This window comes from Malus domestica, chromosome 02 (assembly GCF_042453785.1).
Source record: "Malus domestica chromosome 02, GDT2T_hap1".
NCBI classification, from domain to species: domain Eukaryota; kingdom Viridiplantae; phylum Streptophyta; class Magnoliopsida; order Rosales; family Rosaceae; genus Malus; species Malus domestica.
In genome coordinates, this window is record NC_091662.1 from 9,522,812 (window position 1) to 9,537,394 (window position 14,583).

At 35.2% G+C, this 14,583-nt stretch overlaps 2 protein-coding genes across 2 annotated transcripts; both read left to right on the forward strand.

Annotated features, from left to right (window-relative positions):
* The first annotated feature begins 2,807 nt into the window (after positions 1 to 2,807).
* Positions 2,808 to 5,534, forward strand: LOC103418282 (GDSL esterase/lipase At5g55050-like). Its single transcript, XM_008356417.3, has 5 exons — positions 2,808 to 3,060; positions 3,349 to 3,503; positions 3,815 to 4,036; positions 4,354 to 4,603; positions 5,317 to 5,534. Exons 1-5 carry the CDS (start codon positions 2,808 to 2,810, stop codon positions 5,532 to 5,534), a joined length of 1,098 nt encoding a protein of 365 aa, XP_008354639.2.
* A 5,467-nt stretch (positions 5,535 to 11,001) lies between these two features.
* Positions 11,002 to 13,437, forward strand: LOC103418257 (putative F-box protein At1g65770). Its single transcript, XM_008356393.4, has 2 exons — positions 11,002 to 12,617; positions 13,163 to 13,437. The coding sequence occupies exons 1-2, from the start codon at positions 11,293 to 11,295 to the stop codon at positions 13,182 to 13,184; spliced, it is 1,347 nt and encodes a 448-aa protein (XP_008354615.2). The 5' UTR covers positions 11,002 to 11,292; the 3' UTR covers positions 13,185 to 13,437.
* The last annotated feature ends 1,146 nt before the right edge of the window (positions 13,438 to 14,583 follow it).

The following is a 14,583-nucleotide window of genomic DNA, read 5'->3' on the forward strand; positions in this document are numbered from 1 at the left end:
TTCGCATGGTTGCATGTATAACTTGTACCGTACAAGTTATTTTATATCTTAGCTATTTAATCTAACGGACTACACCCCTCAACTAGCCTCCTTAACCAATCAGGAGGAAATTGAGTTTTCATATTAAAGCCAAATAAGGAGTGATCCAACTCTTTTTAAGTCCTTACAAAATTTGATCCATCGCCTGAGACTTTATCATTAACATTCTTACAAGACGCTCCGTTGTCGGCAAAGGTTTTGATTGGGCTGCACATGTGGTGTTGTTCTGTTGACTCTGTGGGCTTTGCTAGTCGTTTTCTAATTATTTGTTCGGCCTTCGGCCCCATGTAAACATCAGAAAATGTAGATTGTAGTTCAAATAGATTAGGGTACTTGAGAAACCAATCTCAGCATGAAGGACTTAGAACTAATGTTGCTTATGCTTTTAAACTTATTGTTGGCCAGATCCATCATTCAAATAGAAATTAGGGTTTGGTTATGAGAATAATGATGTTCATTTATATGAGATGAAAAGGTTTGGTGCTACATGTAGCCTCGTCGAGCTCCCATAATTTTAGAGGTGCGTTTCCCCCAATCATGGTTGGGTTAAGTAAAATAGTGATAGAGCTTGGAAGAGTAGTTTCAGTTGTGCTGGTATGATGGTCTGTTTCGGGAATTCAAAGGTAAGTTCTTTGGAACCTTTTGTTCTAATCTGGAGATTCATAGCTCTTGTTGTAGCGGAGGAATAACAGTAATTAAAGCTATTAGTAGCTTCAGTTTGGGATTAAAATTTTATTTGGTTGAAAAGTTGATCCTGCTTTGGTTCTTGACTTCTTGCACTCTCCTCAATTGGTGCCTTGGCAATTCAGAGTGGAGTAAAGGAACTGCTTGTATAGAATTTTCCAAATGCATTTCTAGTCTTCTCACATTTACAGAGATGGTAATCAAGTTTTTAATGCCCTTGCAAATCATGGTTCCTCTTTTAATGGTCTTATTTGGTGAGATTCTCCTCCTAATTTTATATTGCCATTATTATCATCGTCATTATGTGGCCTTCCATACTACCGTTTTTTTATGGGTTATTTTTTGTTGGCCTTGTTATATCTTATATTGGTTATTGGAGGTTTTGTTTGTTATGACTGCTATCATAGTTAGAGTTAGGCTTTATGTCCCACTTATTTGCTTACTTGGACATTAAAATGATAATGAACATAACTCCAAAAAAGACATGAAGATGAAAAAAATAAAAATAATTAAACAAATTAACGAATAAAATGGAAAATAAAAATGAAGATCGAGAAATCTTCTAACAAAGAAGAGGGTTAAGAATTCAGATAGGGTTTCAAGGAGTATGTTTCTGTTCATGTGATTTCCTCATTCACCGACTTTCCGCTAGTAAAACTTCCAATTCTTCTTTGTGGGCGGTGAAAATGGTGGTGGCCATATCATGGCAGTCCATACCATTTCACCAACCTACATGACCTTCTTAGTTGGCAGCTTGAGTTGTAGTGGAGTTTGTGGTTGTGCACGCTTTAGGTTTGAAGGTGATGGCCTAAAGGGGGTGATGGTGACCATTACTTGGTGGAAGTCATGCTTCCATGACCTTCTATTAATGTTGGAGACAAAGTAAACTCTAGTTAATTTAACAGAAATTTATTAGAGCTTAATGGATGTGACAATTTTAATAGTTTTGGCATTTGTTGGGAATGTTTAAAAATGTTCAGACTAATTTAGAATGACACTAAAAGACTGAGGGGTTTTAATTAGGTACTTAATCATTCTTTTTAATTTTTTTGTTAAATATTTGATAGATTACATAAAGCAATCATAATTCATAATTTTATACTTTTTAGTGGCTAATTGGAGTCCAGTTTTATACTAGGATATCCTTTAGTATCCCTCTGATTCCATTGATTCTAACTAACAATTTCCCACGCCCAAAAAATTTACACAAACGTTAAAGATTCATAGTCGTTTTCACATAGCAGCTGTTGATATACATGCATTCACACACACACACACACACACACACACACATAAATATGTATATATCATTAGCCCGTTTCTTGGTAGGAATCTGTTTCATTGTATTTATCGCAAGGGACCTCCATATTATGAAAAAAATGGGAAAACTGTGATAAGTATAAGATGTCTTATATGAAGAATACATAATTACCACGATGGTTCTATACCTATCTATTTTTGCTACATGAAAACAAAATCGTGCTAAGAAGCTGCTTGTGTGTGTGTGTGTTTGTATTTGTGTCACAGTTACACAAACTGAAGGGCCTAGAATTCTCAAAAGTAAAACAAATGCAACTACGTATACCATGAAGATGGCATAAATCGAAAAATATCGATTAAATCAGCGCATTAGGCACGACTAAACTAAAAGAAGAGAAAATTAAATTAAATTCACTTTTAACAAGGGAATAAGCAATGATTAATACAATGCTGATCGATGGAATATGCTAATTAAGCTGTTGCAGTCATGAGTCATCATAGGGTTATATCACTAATTAGAAAATCCCGCCTCCAAAAATTAAAATAAACCTTGTTTAGTTGAACTAGTTTAATTAACTTCCTTGTATACATCATACATATGCGGCTTCTAGGTTTGGCCAATAAAAATACTGTTTGACTTTACATGCTGGATGGCATCTTCTGGCTTTCGTTTTCAACTTGTCTCGTAAATTTGCAACAATCGACGTAGAGTTCTTCACCAAAGCTCTCTATATATAGTGTTATATTTGGCCTCTGATAATAGTATAGACAACTTACAAATTATAGCACACATAGCTCATAAGATAGAGAACTAGCTAGTCTCCATGGCTCAGAGTCTGATATCAGTACTTTCTCTTTGGCTCGTTGTATTTCTGGGTTGCATTGGTTTGCTTGAATGTTCTCAACCAACTTTGCCTGCCATTTACGTGTTTGGTGACTCCACAGTAGATGTTGGAACTAACCAGTACTTGCCTAAAGCTGAAGCAAGGGCCGACCACCCTTTTTATGGGATTGATTTTCCTCACTCTACAGCGACGGGAAGATTTAGCAACGGCTTGAATATTGTTGATTATCTTGGTATTAGCCCGGCCACTGACCCCACTATTATTTATATATGATATAATTTTTTGGTGTGTGATGTGTACTCTTGTGTTACGTTACCATTTTACTCAAATTATGACATGCTTATTTTTTATGATATATAATAGGAGTGACATAGTAATTGCGTTGTTCACCTATATTATACTGTGTGAAATGATAACAATATGTGACAATATTTTCAATACTCAAATTTCTCGTTAATTTTGTTAGTTTTATAATCATCATAGTTATTAATTTTTATTTCTTTAATATGTTATTAATTAGCCAAGTTTCTGGGTTTCGAGCTGAGTCCGCCACCTTTTCTCTCTCTTTTGGACAAGAAGGAGGGAATTTACGGGAAGATCATTTTGCTAAGTAAAGGAGTCAATTTCGCTTCCGGAGGTTCAGGAATTCTGGATGAAACTGGAAAACGAAAGTGGGTAAGCTTAATTCTCACACTTAATCTCTCTTATGCTCTCTCAGGTAATTAAACAATCAGAACAAAAAAAAAACATACAAGTTCACACATTTATTGACATATTCTTGTAGACATACATTTTCATAAATGTAAGACTTGCTTTTATTAAAAATGTATCAATAGTGTGTCAATATTATACGTCTAAATAATTTTATTGTATACGACACAAATATATGTATCCAGTATTTTTGCTCTCACGTGTATATATAGACACTATGAGAAATGTAAGAAGGAGAAAAAATTTGTGTTAACTACGTTTCATTATGCACGTAGGGAAATGTCGTCGCCCTTGGAGATCAGGTCCAGCAGTTTGCAAGAGTACATGACATTATATCAAAATTACAGGGTGAGGGTGGATTGGCTAATATATCAAAGTCTTTCTTCCTCATCAGCGTCGGAAGCAATGATATCCTCGAACATTTTCTTACTAACCAATCTACTTCTGCAAAACTGAATATCGCCACTCTCATGTCCACTTATGAAAGTCGATTAAGGGTACCATTAGTTAATTACCTGTTTTTTCTTTTTATTTCTTTACATTGTAAATTAACCATTAATTCTTAATAACCCGTTTGATAATCATTTCAGTTTTGACTAAAAACTTGTTTAGTAAATATTTTCAGTTTTAAACAATAGTCAAATTTTGAAAACTCACAAAAGTAGCTTTCCGTTTTTGTCAGTTTTTAACTTTTTGAAAACTGCAAAAAATGAAAATTGAAAACTGAAAAAAATGAAAATTGAAAATGAAATAGTTGTAAACTGTCCATAATTAATTAAGAGTCTTTTTCTTAAATTAATGTTTCCAATTGCAGAACCTAATTGACCTTGGAGCCAAAAGATTTGGGATTATTAGTGTTCCCCCAGTTGGTTGCGTCCCATTGGTGCTTAATTCTACTCAAGATGGTAGCTGTTCTGAGCCCGTGAATCAATATGCCATATTGTTTTATAAGGCACTTCAAGGAGTCTTGCTGAAGTTAAGCGCAGAATGCCAAGAGATGAAATATGCACTTGCAGATGCATATACAATGACCACACTCATCATAAAAGACCCTAAACAATTTGGTAATTACTTAAACATCTTAAATTATTCTTTCAGTCTTTTGGTAGCGTATCACAAAAATAGTATAGAATGTAACGTACGTGGGTGTCTATATATATTATATATATAATGTATGTTATAAAATATGTTTTTTGTGAGTTGGCATAGATTTTATAAAAATGATTTTTCTAATGTAAGCCCTTAATAACTACGGTTAAGAGAAAACTTTTTAAACCAACTCATTAGGGAAAAAAAAATCTAACTGGCTTTATCTTTGTTTGTTGTAACAAAAAACTACTAGAAAACAAGAAGTTAAAGGACTCAGCCATTATGTCAATTATGGCATCTCTCTTGGAGAAAACTTTGATATCGTTTAGCTCCTAGTTGACTTATTTGACATGCTCTAACAGGAGAAAGGCACTAAAGGAAGTTTAAATCTTAGAATCAATTAAAGCATTGACAATTAAGTTGATAGATGAAGTTTTTTTTTTTTTTTGTTCCCAATTGAACTCTTACAATATTTTTGTAAAAAGCTTATAGTTATATATGGAGGTTTTTTTTTTCTTTCTAATTTACTAATTACTATTATAAAGATTTTGGCACGCTACTAATAAAAGCACTTATGCGCAAACTACTTTCTACAGAAGCACATCCAAAAGGGCTTTGATATGTACATTTGTTTCTTGTTTACGAAGAATTTTGTATGTTATATAATAGACATCCTAACATTTTGTAGGGTTTGAGGAGGCGACAAAAGCTTGTTGTGGAAAAGGAAATTTTAATGCAGAGCCATGCACACCAGAATCGGATTTGTGTAAAGATCGCGATGTCTACTTGTTCTGGGATCAATACCATCCAACACAAGCTGCGTCTCATCTTGCAGCTCAAACTCTTCATGCTGGTGGTGGATTCGTGGCACCCATGACTTTTGGTCAATTGGCCTCACTTGCATGATTTAGATCTGTACCTCGATATAATTAAGAAGATAGATTTCTTAATGTTTGATTCATATATAACCATGCACGTGTCTTTCTGTTTGGTTGTTCGACCTTTTGACCAACATTTTCATGTTACTAGTGTAAAATTAAAAATAAAGATATAAAGAAGATTGTGGAAGTATAGTTGTCAAGTAGTTATTAAATTTCCCAATATATATAAGTTGAAATTTGCACAATAACATATTGATTATAAAAGGGTGTGCGCAATTGGCGTTCAAATTATTTTATTTTGCTACATGATTTAGCAATGAAAAGGTTGTTCTTTTGTGATCGAAATGTCATGTGTTCAAGTCATGGAACAACCTCTTTACAAAACAAAAGTAAGGCTATAAGAATTTTTTTTAACAAGTATCATACAATTACATGGTGTTATTAATTCACATATTATAATGTGAGTGGTCAAATATGCGCATGATCGTCCGTCTGAACTACGAGTACGTAGAACCTATAAAACGAAGAAATACAAACACAACCATTTGAAGGACCAACAATCTTTTCATATCTTTTTTCCTGTTCGTTATAATTAGTGCAAAAACTATAGTTAATTCTTAGGAAATTAATGTACATAAACAAGACGTGCATTTGCATGATAATGATAGAGCTTCAACTAAGAAATAATTACAAATTAAAGAAGACAGTATATACAGCGAAAACAGTCGACATTAAAGAAATTTGACAGCAATAAAAAAGTAAAAAAGAAATATAAGTGTCGAGCTTTACTGATGTAGTTTCAGTCAATTAAGCTCAGTTGAACTTCACTAATTTACTCACATTTTATAATTTACATATTATAATTTATTTTTCGTGGTTAGAGAAAATTAAAGAGAGCTGACATCATTAGGGTTTTAACTTTTTAGATTGTCCATATGCTGGTGAATTATATGTATGATCACACACACGGCATAAATACACATGTGTGAGTATTATTTTAGGCAAATCCGCCGTAAAAATCAAGTTCTTGGTTAATATAGAGGCTGGGACAACAATGACAATATAACATCCAACTGGTTGTTCATTTTTCAGTCCTTTCTGGATTATAAATAAGGAATCAATTAATCGAGAGTTACATAAAGAAAAGTTACCAAATTTGGAACTTCGGCCGGCAAACATTGATATCATGGCAAATTAAGCAAGCAAAGCTTTGTGTTTCATTATTTGCTTATTTGTTTCTATTTTCTTTGGGCACATAGCCCCAAACTCAATTGGGTGAGTTAAAATTAAGTAAAAGTCCAGCTTAACCTACCTAACTAGACCTCTACATGGGTTGATGTCTTTCCCGCTCATGACCCAAACTCATTTCGTTTTTTGCCCATATTTGCTTGTGCATATATTACCAGTCCCACTCAATACTATATAAGATATGCATAAATTTTGGGATAACAGTATTTGAGTTTGTTGTTAGTTTTTCATTTGTATAATGAATGGCAATGTTATTTTTATAATTCTTTTAAATAAAGCTTTGATATTGTTTTGTAATTTAGTTTCAACTTTGCACGGTTGAAAATGAAATGGTCCCCATGCTATTTAGTTTAATTTTTGAGTGAATGCTAATTTGTGGAATTAATTTTTAACTAGTATTGCCGTTGTTTAGTTCAACTTTAGAAAAGTCTTGCAAAATAAGTTGTTATAAGTTGAACACGATCAATTACCCAAGCCTAACCTAAACAAGCCACAACTCAATTAAAAACCGAGCTCGAATAAACACGCATGCACTTGAACCTAACTCAAACCTAAATTGTGAAGATTGGGCTGACCTTCCAACCTGCCCAAATTGCACCTTTAGTAGTAACCGATACATTGGCGGTATGTTTGGAATAATAGATAGTTGGAAATAAGAGAAAACAATCAGAATAGCTACACTAAACATAAAAGAGGCTGGTAATTTAAATAGTTAAGGGCATCTAAATTCTATAAGCATTTCTACCTTCCCACTATCTCTTGAATTGGGAAAAGATGACTTGTAGTGGTCATTCACTTCATTGCGTGCTCCTAGTCCACTTAATTGTAATTAACGAGTTTTGACTATATACATAATATAATTAGGATGGTTTATTTTCTCAATCCAACAATCACCTCTTCTAAAATCCAGTCAAACATGAAATTGTTTAGTCATTTATGTGTATCAAATAAAATGATGGTTTATGATAAAAATCTTAATTGTTATCAAAATTATCGAATTATACAATACATATGAAGGTGGAATGGAGAAGAACACAAAGAAGGTGGAGTAACGGTCCCGTCTTCCAAAGAAGCCATGGCCAAGGATAGGAAAATGCCTTGACAACCACATCGACTTTCTCCGATTTCACAGCGGCTGCAAGTTATGGCGTTCCTCTATCTCACCTTTTCAGCAAACCATTTTTCCTCCTCTTCTCTACAGATTCTTTTCCCGTTATGCCAAGGTTGGCGTGGAGTCAATCCTCGACGATGAACCCAATTCGTCAAAACCATGGCTTGGGATGAAGTTTGACGATTCTAATTCAGGTCATATGTGATTACTGCATCCCATAACTAATATGCTACTCAGGTTCTCCTCTGTCCCTAAGAGAACTTCAATTTATTGGATTAGGATTGTTGAATTGCACAAATCATATAGTTTTAGTATTAGGAAAATAGTCTTACTTTTGCTCTTGTGAACAAAGTGGTAGTCATGGATCGAACCCATTTGGATGATTGTGTTGTTTTCATGGTACATAGTGAAGCAAGGTGGGGTTAAGTGAGATTTGGGGATGAGAAATGGACCCATGTGGATGAACAAAACTGTTCCTAGCTAGGATGATATCATTGTTTATAAGGTCAATCCTATGTTGTTGATAGATGGGGAACAATTTTAAGGTTAAATTCTAAGTTGAAGGCATGGACGGAGCTATAAATTATTTTTTTGATTTGGGGGCATCTAAAACAACCGAGTAAAATAATGAGTCATAGGTTGTTGAGGACTAGGTAAAATGAAAAATCTCTAAATTAGAAAGCTAAATTATCATTGTAATGCCCCAAACGAATGGATGAAGTAAATTCATATAAAATACTTTGCGGAGTAAAATTCTTATATCAAATTATGATACTTCATCAGTTGAATCCAATGTATTTATGAAACCGGCCAATTCAATTGAGTTTGGTTTAGGTTAGGGAACGTGGAATATTCGGAACCAAAATCAAATTTTTAATTGTTGTTTTAATTGTCATGACATTTTTTTCCTCACCCAAAAATCTGAGTGGGGGCAGATGCCCCCGGGCCTTATGTAGCTCCGTCCGTGGTTGAAGGTGATTCAATTTTCGCCTCCATTATGTGGGTTTGGTGGGCTGAAGCATTTGGTTGAGTCTTGTGGTGACCTTTACGTGGTTGATCGGTAACTCGAGAAGGAAAGGTTGGATATGGATAGGATCTTAGGGTACCATGTTCGGAATAACATTTTTAGTGCAAGCTAGTAATTATTTTCCAGCTCCTCCTAATCCTTCCTGTGTTCCATTTGGGGCTGAGGCAATTGATTTTCAAGTTTATAAGTTGGATCAAGAATCGGGAATATTGGTTGTGAAAAACTTGGGAGAGCAAGTGTTTATCTTGAGAAACGATGGGTGTTTCTCCATCTCCGCCCGAGACTTTGCTGGAGTGGGAGGGAATTGCATTTTATTCATCGACCATAGGCGTACGTGCTCATGCATAGTCGTGTGTTCAACTTAGAGGATGACAGCATTTAGAACCTAGAAGCTTTCCCTGGCTGTTCTCGGATTCTCTCACCGCCCTCAACTTGGTTCAGCTCCGAGTGATCAATGTCCATCTGCATGTAAGTGTGATATATATCCTTACTTGTCAATCACTCTCAGTTTATAGAATGTTTACGGCTGGTTACATACTTAAATGCTTACAAATTTTCTTTTACGATGAGAGAAAATCTGCAAGAGGTTCGATAGCGCGCATTTAACAACACAAGAAACAAGAAGGAAAATTAAGGGTCCTTCAAAATCTGAAAAAAAAATCTGATTCTCATCCTGAACCCTGAAAGAAATATTCAGCTTTTAATTAATCCCCATCACCTTGTTTATATAGAGAGGTTTCTTGGATTATTGCCCTAGTAATCATTGTCAGTACATCGAAAACTTTAGAAGGTAAGCTGACTTTGCTGTGTGCTAAATAGATTTTCTAATTCCCTGAATATTTTTTACTAATTAATTGTGTTATTTCACTTAGAAAAACTAGGGTTTCTTTGGGTCCTAGTTATTTCTCGACACTTGACAGGGAAGTTGCTTCCTGCTAACGAAGACCCTTTTTGCATTTATCGGAGAAGATGGGATATCAATTTTCTGAAGGTGAAATACCATGAGGTTCTGCTAAAGAAAACCCTAATTACTTATTTCATATTGAACCCTTTTGTGTTGGAATGGTTTTTTTTTTTCTTTTTCTTTTCATCTTATTCCTTTGCGCCTAATTGTTAATCATAATTCATTTCTTGAACTTGCTTGCCTTTAAGGACTTCCAAGTATAATTTGTTATCTTAACAATTGCATCACTTTTGATAAAAAAAAATATAAAAAAAAATTTTGAGAAAAAAAAAAAAACAATTGCATCACCAATAAAATCTTGGGGGGTTTAGGAAAACGAATTGTTATGATTTTATTTACAATTATAAATAATAATTAAGAAAATGAATAGCTCCAAATAAGATATTAGTATAATTATAATATATATATATATATATATATACACACACAGAGAGCTTAAGGGGAGGGATCCCCATTTTTTGAAAAAAATGGGGATTAGGTGTGGGGCCCACTTCACATCTAATTTCAACGATCCGAACCGTTTATTTTGTTAGTCTCGATTCATAGATCATCCTTGCAAAATATTAGCTAAAATGGAAATGTTTAAGACATCTAATTGGGTTCAAGGAAATGAACGAATACTTTGTTGTATAAGAAAATATGAAATTTGATATTGATAATTAAATAGGCAAATGGTTTCGGATTGAATTGAATTTTTGCAAAGATGATCTATGAATCAAGACTAACAAAATAGACGGTTCGGATCGTTGAAATTAGATGTGAAGTGGGCCCCACACCTAATCCCCATTTTTTGAAAAAAATGGGGATCCCTCCCCTTAAGCTCTCTGTATATATATATCTCACCACCACAGATACTCTTCTCTCCTTGCTTTCTGGTTACAAACTTATACACGAGATGATAAAGTACGTTTGGTCTTGTACCAAATGTAGGTTAAAGTAGAGTTGGTAATCCAAATAAATATGTTAATCACAATTAGTTTTTTTTTTTTTATAGTGGGTCTACAAATTGAGTTTGGTTTCAGTTTTTGAGTTCAATATATTAACACAGGAATTTGATCCTCTATATTAATAATCAAATTTTTGAGAGAGTAAATGAAATGGGTTGTAAGAATTCTAAAATTTCACTGCATTACATGAAATTGACAATACGAATCCTAAAATATCACTGCATTCGATTTCACATCATCTTTTGTTAATTTCATGTGCTTTACGGTAAAATGCATTGAGCAGAAGGACGAAATGGAAATGGATTTATTTACCATTCTACTCTCTTATAATCATTGAATCAAAATTCAACGGTCCAAATGCGTTGGTCAGCAAAGCTTGCTCTTAAGGGAGGATCCAATTCCGAGCGATTGAGTGGGGAGGGACCACACCAAGATAAATAACAACCCATTTTTCCGTTGATTCTCCACTCTGCTAAGTCAATCGAGATGGAGACGAAGAAGGTGGAGTGGTCCGATCTTCCCAAGGAGCTATGGCCGGCGATCGGAAACCGCGTTGACAACCGCATCGACGTTCTCCGGTTCCGCAGCGTCTGCAAGACATGGCGCTCCGCCGTCCCCCCTTTTCAGCAACCCATTACTCCTCCCCTGCCCCTCAGCTTCTCTTCTCCTTCCGCCGCGGCGGATGGCGGAGCTTTGCAGACTCAATCTAAAGCTCTACTCTTTCAAATCACAGTCTACCGCATGGAATTTCTAAAACCCAATGCGTCAAAACCGTGGCTGGTGAAGTTTGAGGAGTCGAATTCTGGTGATCTGCGATTGCTGCATCCAATCACTAATAAGCCATTGAGGTACTACCCATCTAATACTCCAAAGGATTTCAATTTGTTGGACTTTAAGATTGTCGAATTGCGAAAATCGTATAGTCTGCAATTTAGGAATAGTATCAATGTTGTTATGGCATGTGTGAACAAAGTGGTAGTCATGGATGCAAAAAACTTGAATGATTGTGGTGTTTTTATGATTTACAATGGCGGAAAGTTGGGTTTCGTGAGGTCTGGAGACGAGAAATGGACCCATGTGGATGAACAAAACTCTCACTATGATGATATCATTGTGTATAAGGGTCAATGCTATGTTGTTGATAGATGCGGAACAATTTCATGGGTCAATTCTGATTTGAATGTGATCCAATTTTCGCCTCCGTTATTTGGGCTTGGTGGGAGGAAGCATTTGGTTGAGTCGTGTGGCGATCTTTTCGTGGTTGATCGGTACCTTGACAAGTGTGACATGGAAAGGTTGCCCGAGTACAATGTCGAGAATCAAAATGTTAACATTTTTGGTGCTAATTTTCAAGCTCTTCCTCATCCATTTGATGCTCCTCATCATCCTTTCGCCGCTCCTCCTAATCCATTCGTAGCTCCTCCTCATCCACTCGCTGCTCCTTTTGACGGTGAAGCTGTGGATTTTAAAGTTTATAAGTTGGATCAAGAATGGGGTAAGTGGGTTGATGTGAAAAACTTGGGAGATCAAGTGTTTATTTTGAGCAATGATGGGTCTTTCGCTGTCTCGACTGGAGACTTGGGTAAAGTGAAGGGAAATTGCATTTTATTCACCGATCAAAAGCTTCCTCATTTACAAGGAATTGGAGGATCTAAAAAAAGGTGTATTAGTCGCGTGTTCATGATGGAGAATGGCATCATTCGGAACCTAGCTGCTTTGCCCACCTATTACAAGATGCTCCAGCCACCATCCAGTTGGCTCAGCCCTGCTCTTGATGATGTCTCTCGCCATCGGCTTGCTGATCGGTTAATGTAAGTGTGATATGCTTTATTCTTCTCAAAATGTGAAATGTTTACTGATTACATGCTTACAAATTTTCTGTTTTTGCCATTCGGTAAAACTATTTAAAACTGAATTCCGTCTTCAGAATCTAATAGCTGATAAGCAATTGGAAGGAAATGGAATTTCGAGGTTGGGGTCTTGAGCGTGTAGTATAATGCAGGATCTTAAAACACTTAATTGATAAACAAGCTTAGCTGTTTTGAGTAGAATATATTCGTCTAGTTACAATTTGAGAGTATAGTTATTCATATCAGACTTCTTCAAATCTTAATTAAAAGATTCTGCGTCAAGCGCATTTGAGCCTCATCTTAGTTATGGAGAAGTTTTTGGGGGTTATTGTTGTAGGAATCATTGACACCTTCACAAGGTTATATCTGTGGTTACGAACTTAGTATCTGGCGTGTGCTTCGTGTTCAACAGTTTTCCTAATTCCCTGAGTATTGTGTACTAATTGTGTTTCACTTGGAGAAACAAGGATTTCTTTGGTGTTGATTATTTCTCAACGCTTTGACAGGGAAATTGATGACAGCGAATGAAGACCCATTTCTGCATCTCTCGGAGAAGGCAGAATATCCGATCTCTCACGAAGAGTGATTTGTATATTAAACTAGTGTAAAATTATCGAATCTAGTTTTTTCCGAACTGTAGGCGTGTGGTCTATCGATGTTATCATGGATGTATATATACAGCTTATGCAAGCTGTTTCTCTGTAGAACTTGGATCTTTTAATGTTCTAACTGGCAATGTAATGGGGTTCTTAGATTTCAAATGGAATTCTCACTTGTTTCATATCTTTGTCGACCGCAACCCGTAACGGGGACACTTATTTGAACTTGTTCTTGTCCTTAACACACGATAGAAACCATAAAAATTGGTGGAACAGTTAGATTGAAGCGTGGTTTTTCTGAACTTTTTCGATTCTGGGTTTTGGTTCTTGAATTTGAGTCTTATTGTTGGTTAAATTTCGCGTACGATTTCTTTTATTTTGTGACTTCCTGTTGAGATCTCAGCAAATAGGTTGTAAACTACAGGCATTCGCGAACAAAACTCATTTGATTTTATAAAATTCGATTGATGATTTTGATGATCGATTTGGTGTGTGAAAGTAAACTCATCGAATTTGGAAATATAGGGGTCGTTTAATTGTCCGAAAACAAAAATTATGACAAATTTTTCTTTTGTAATTTTCAAGTTGTTACAAAAAAAAAAAAAAAAAAAAAACATGTAGACGGGTGAAAAAATGGGTAAATGGGTAAAAAAATGATAAAGTGGTAAATGGTTATGGTTAAATGGGTAAACGGTTATGGTTAAATGGGTACATAGTTTTGGGTATGATTAACGGTTTATAAATGGTAATGGGTATGGGTATAACCGTTTATGCAATTACCCAACGGGTAAACGGTTATACGGGTATGAACATAAACGGTTATGGATAAATAACCGCGGTTACCCGCTGCCATAACCGTTACCCATTCCTACTATTATAGCTTCTGTGAGGTATGCTTTTGTTAAATAGTTTTCTTTTAGCCAGCCAAGTGTTCTTGTAGTATATAGATTCCAAATCTTCCAGTTTATTTCTTTTGGCCACTCCCAACTTAATTATCATTTGGTTTATGTAATTATACACTAATTTTTCCACATGCGTTAGCGCTCGAGTCAATTTTAGTTATAATAAATTTTCATATGCTTGTGCCACTAGGAAAAGGGAAATTTGATTATTATTGAGAATTGATTACGTTATCTGATGTAACGGTGTCACGGTCTCGCTAGAAAGTCCCTTCTTAAGTAGCAAGCAAATTGCCGAGTTTCATGAAAAAAATGTCTTGCATAAGACCCAACCATTTCATGGAAAAAGGTGCAGGATATAAATTTGATACACGCACATTTTGTAATGTGAGGTGTCTCACTTGGACTTTCATGCTTGCGTTTTAATTA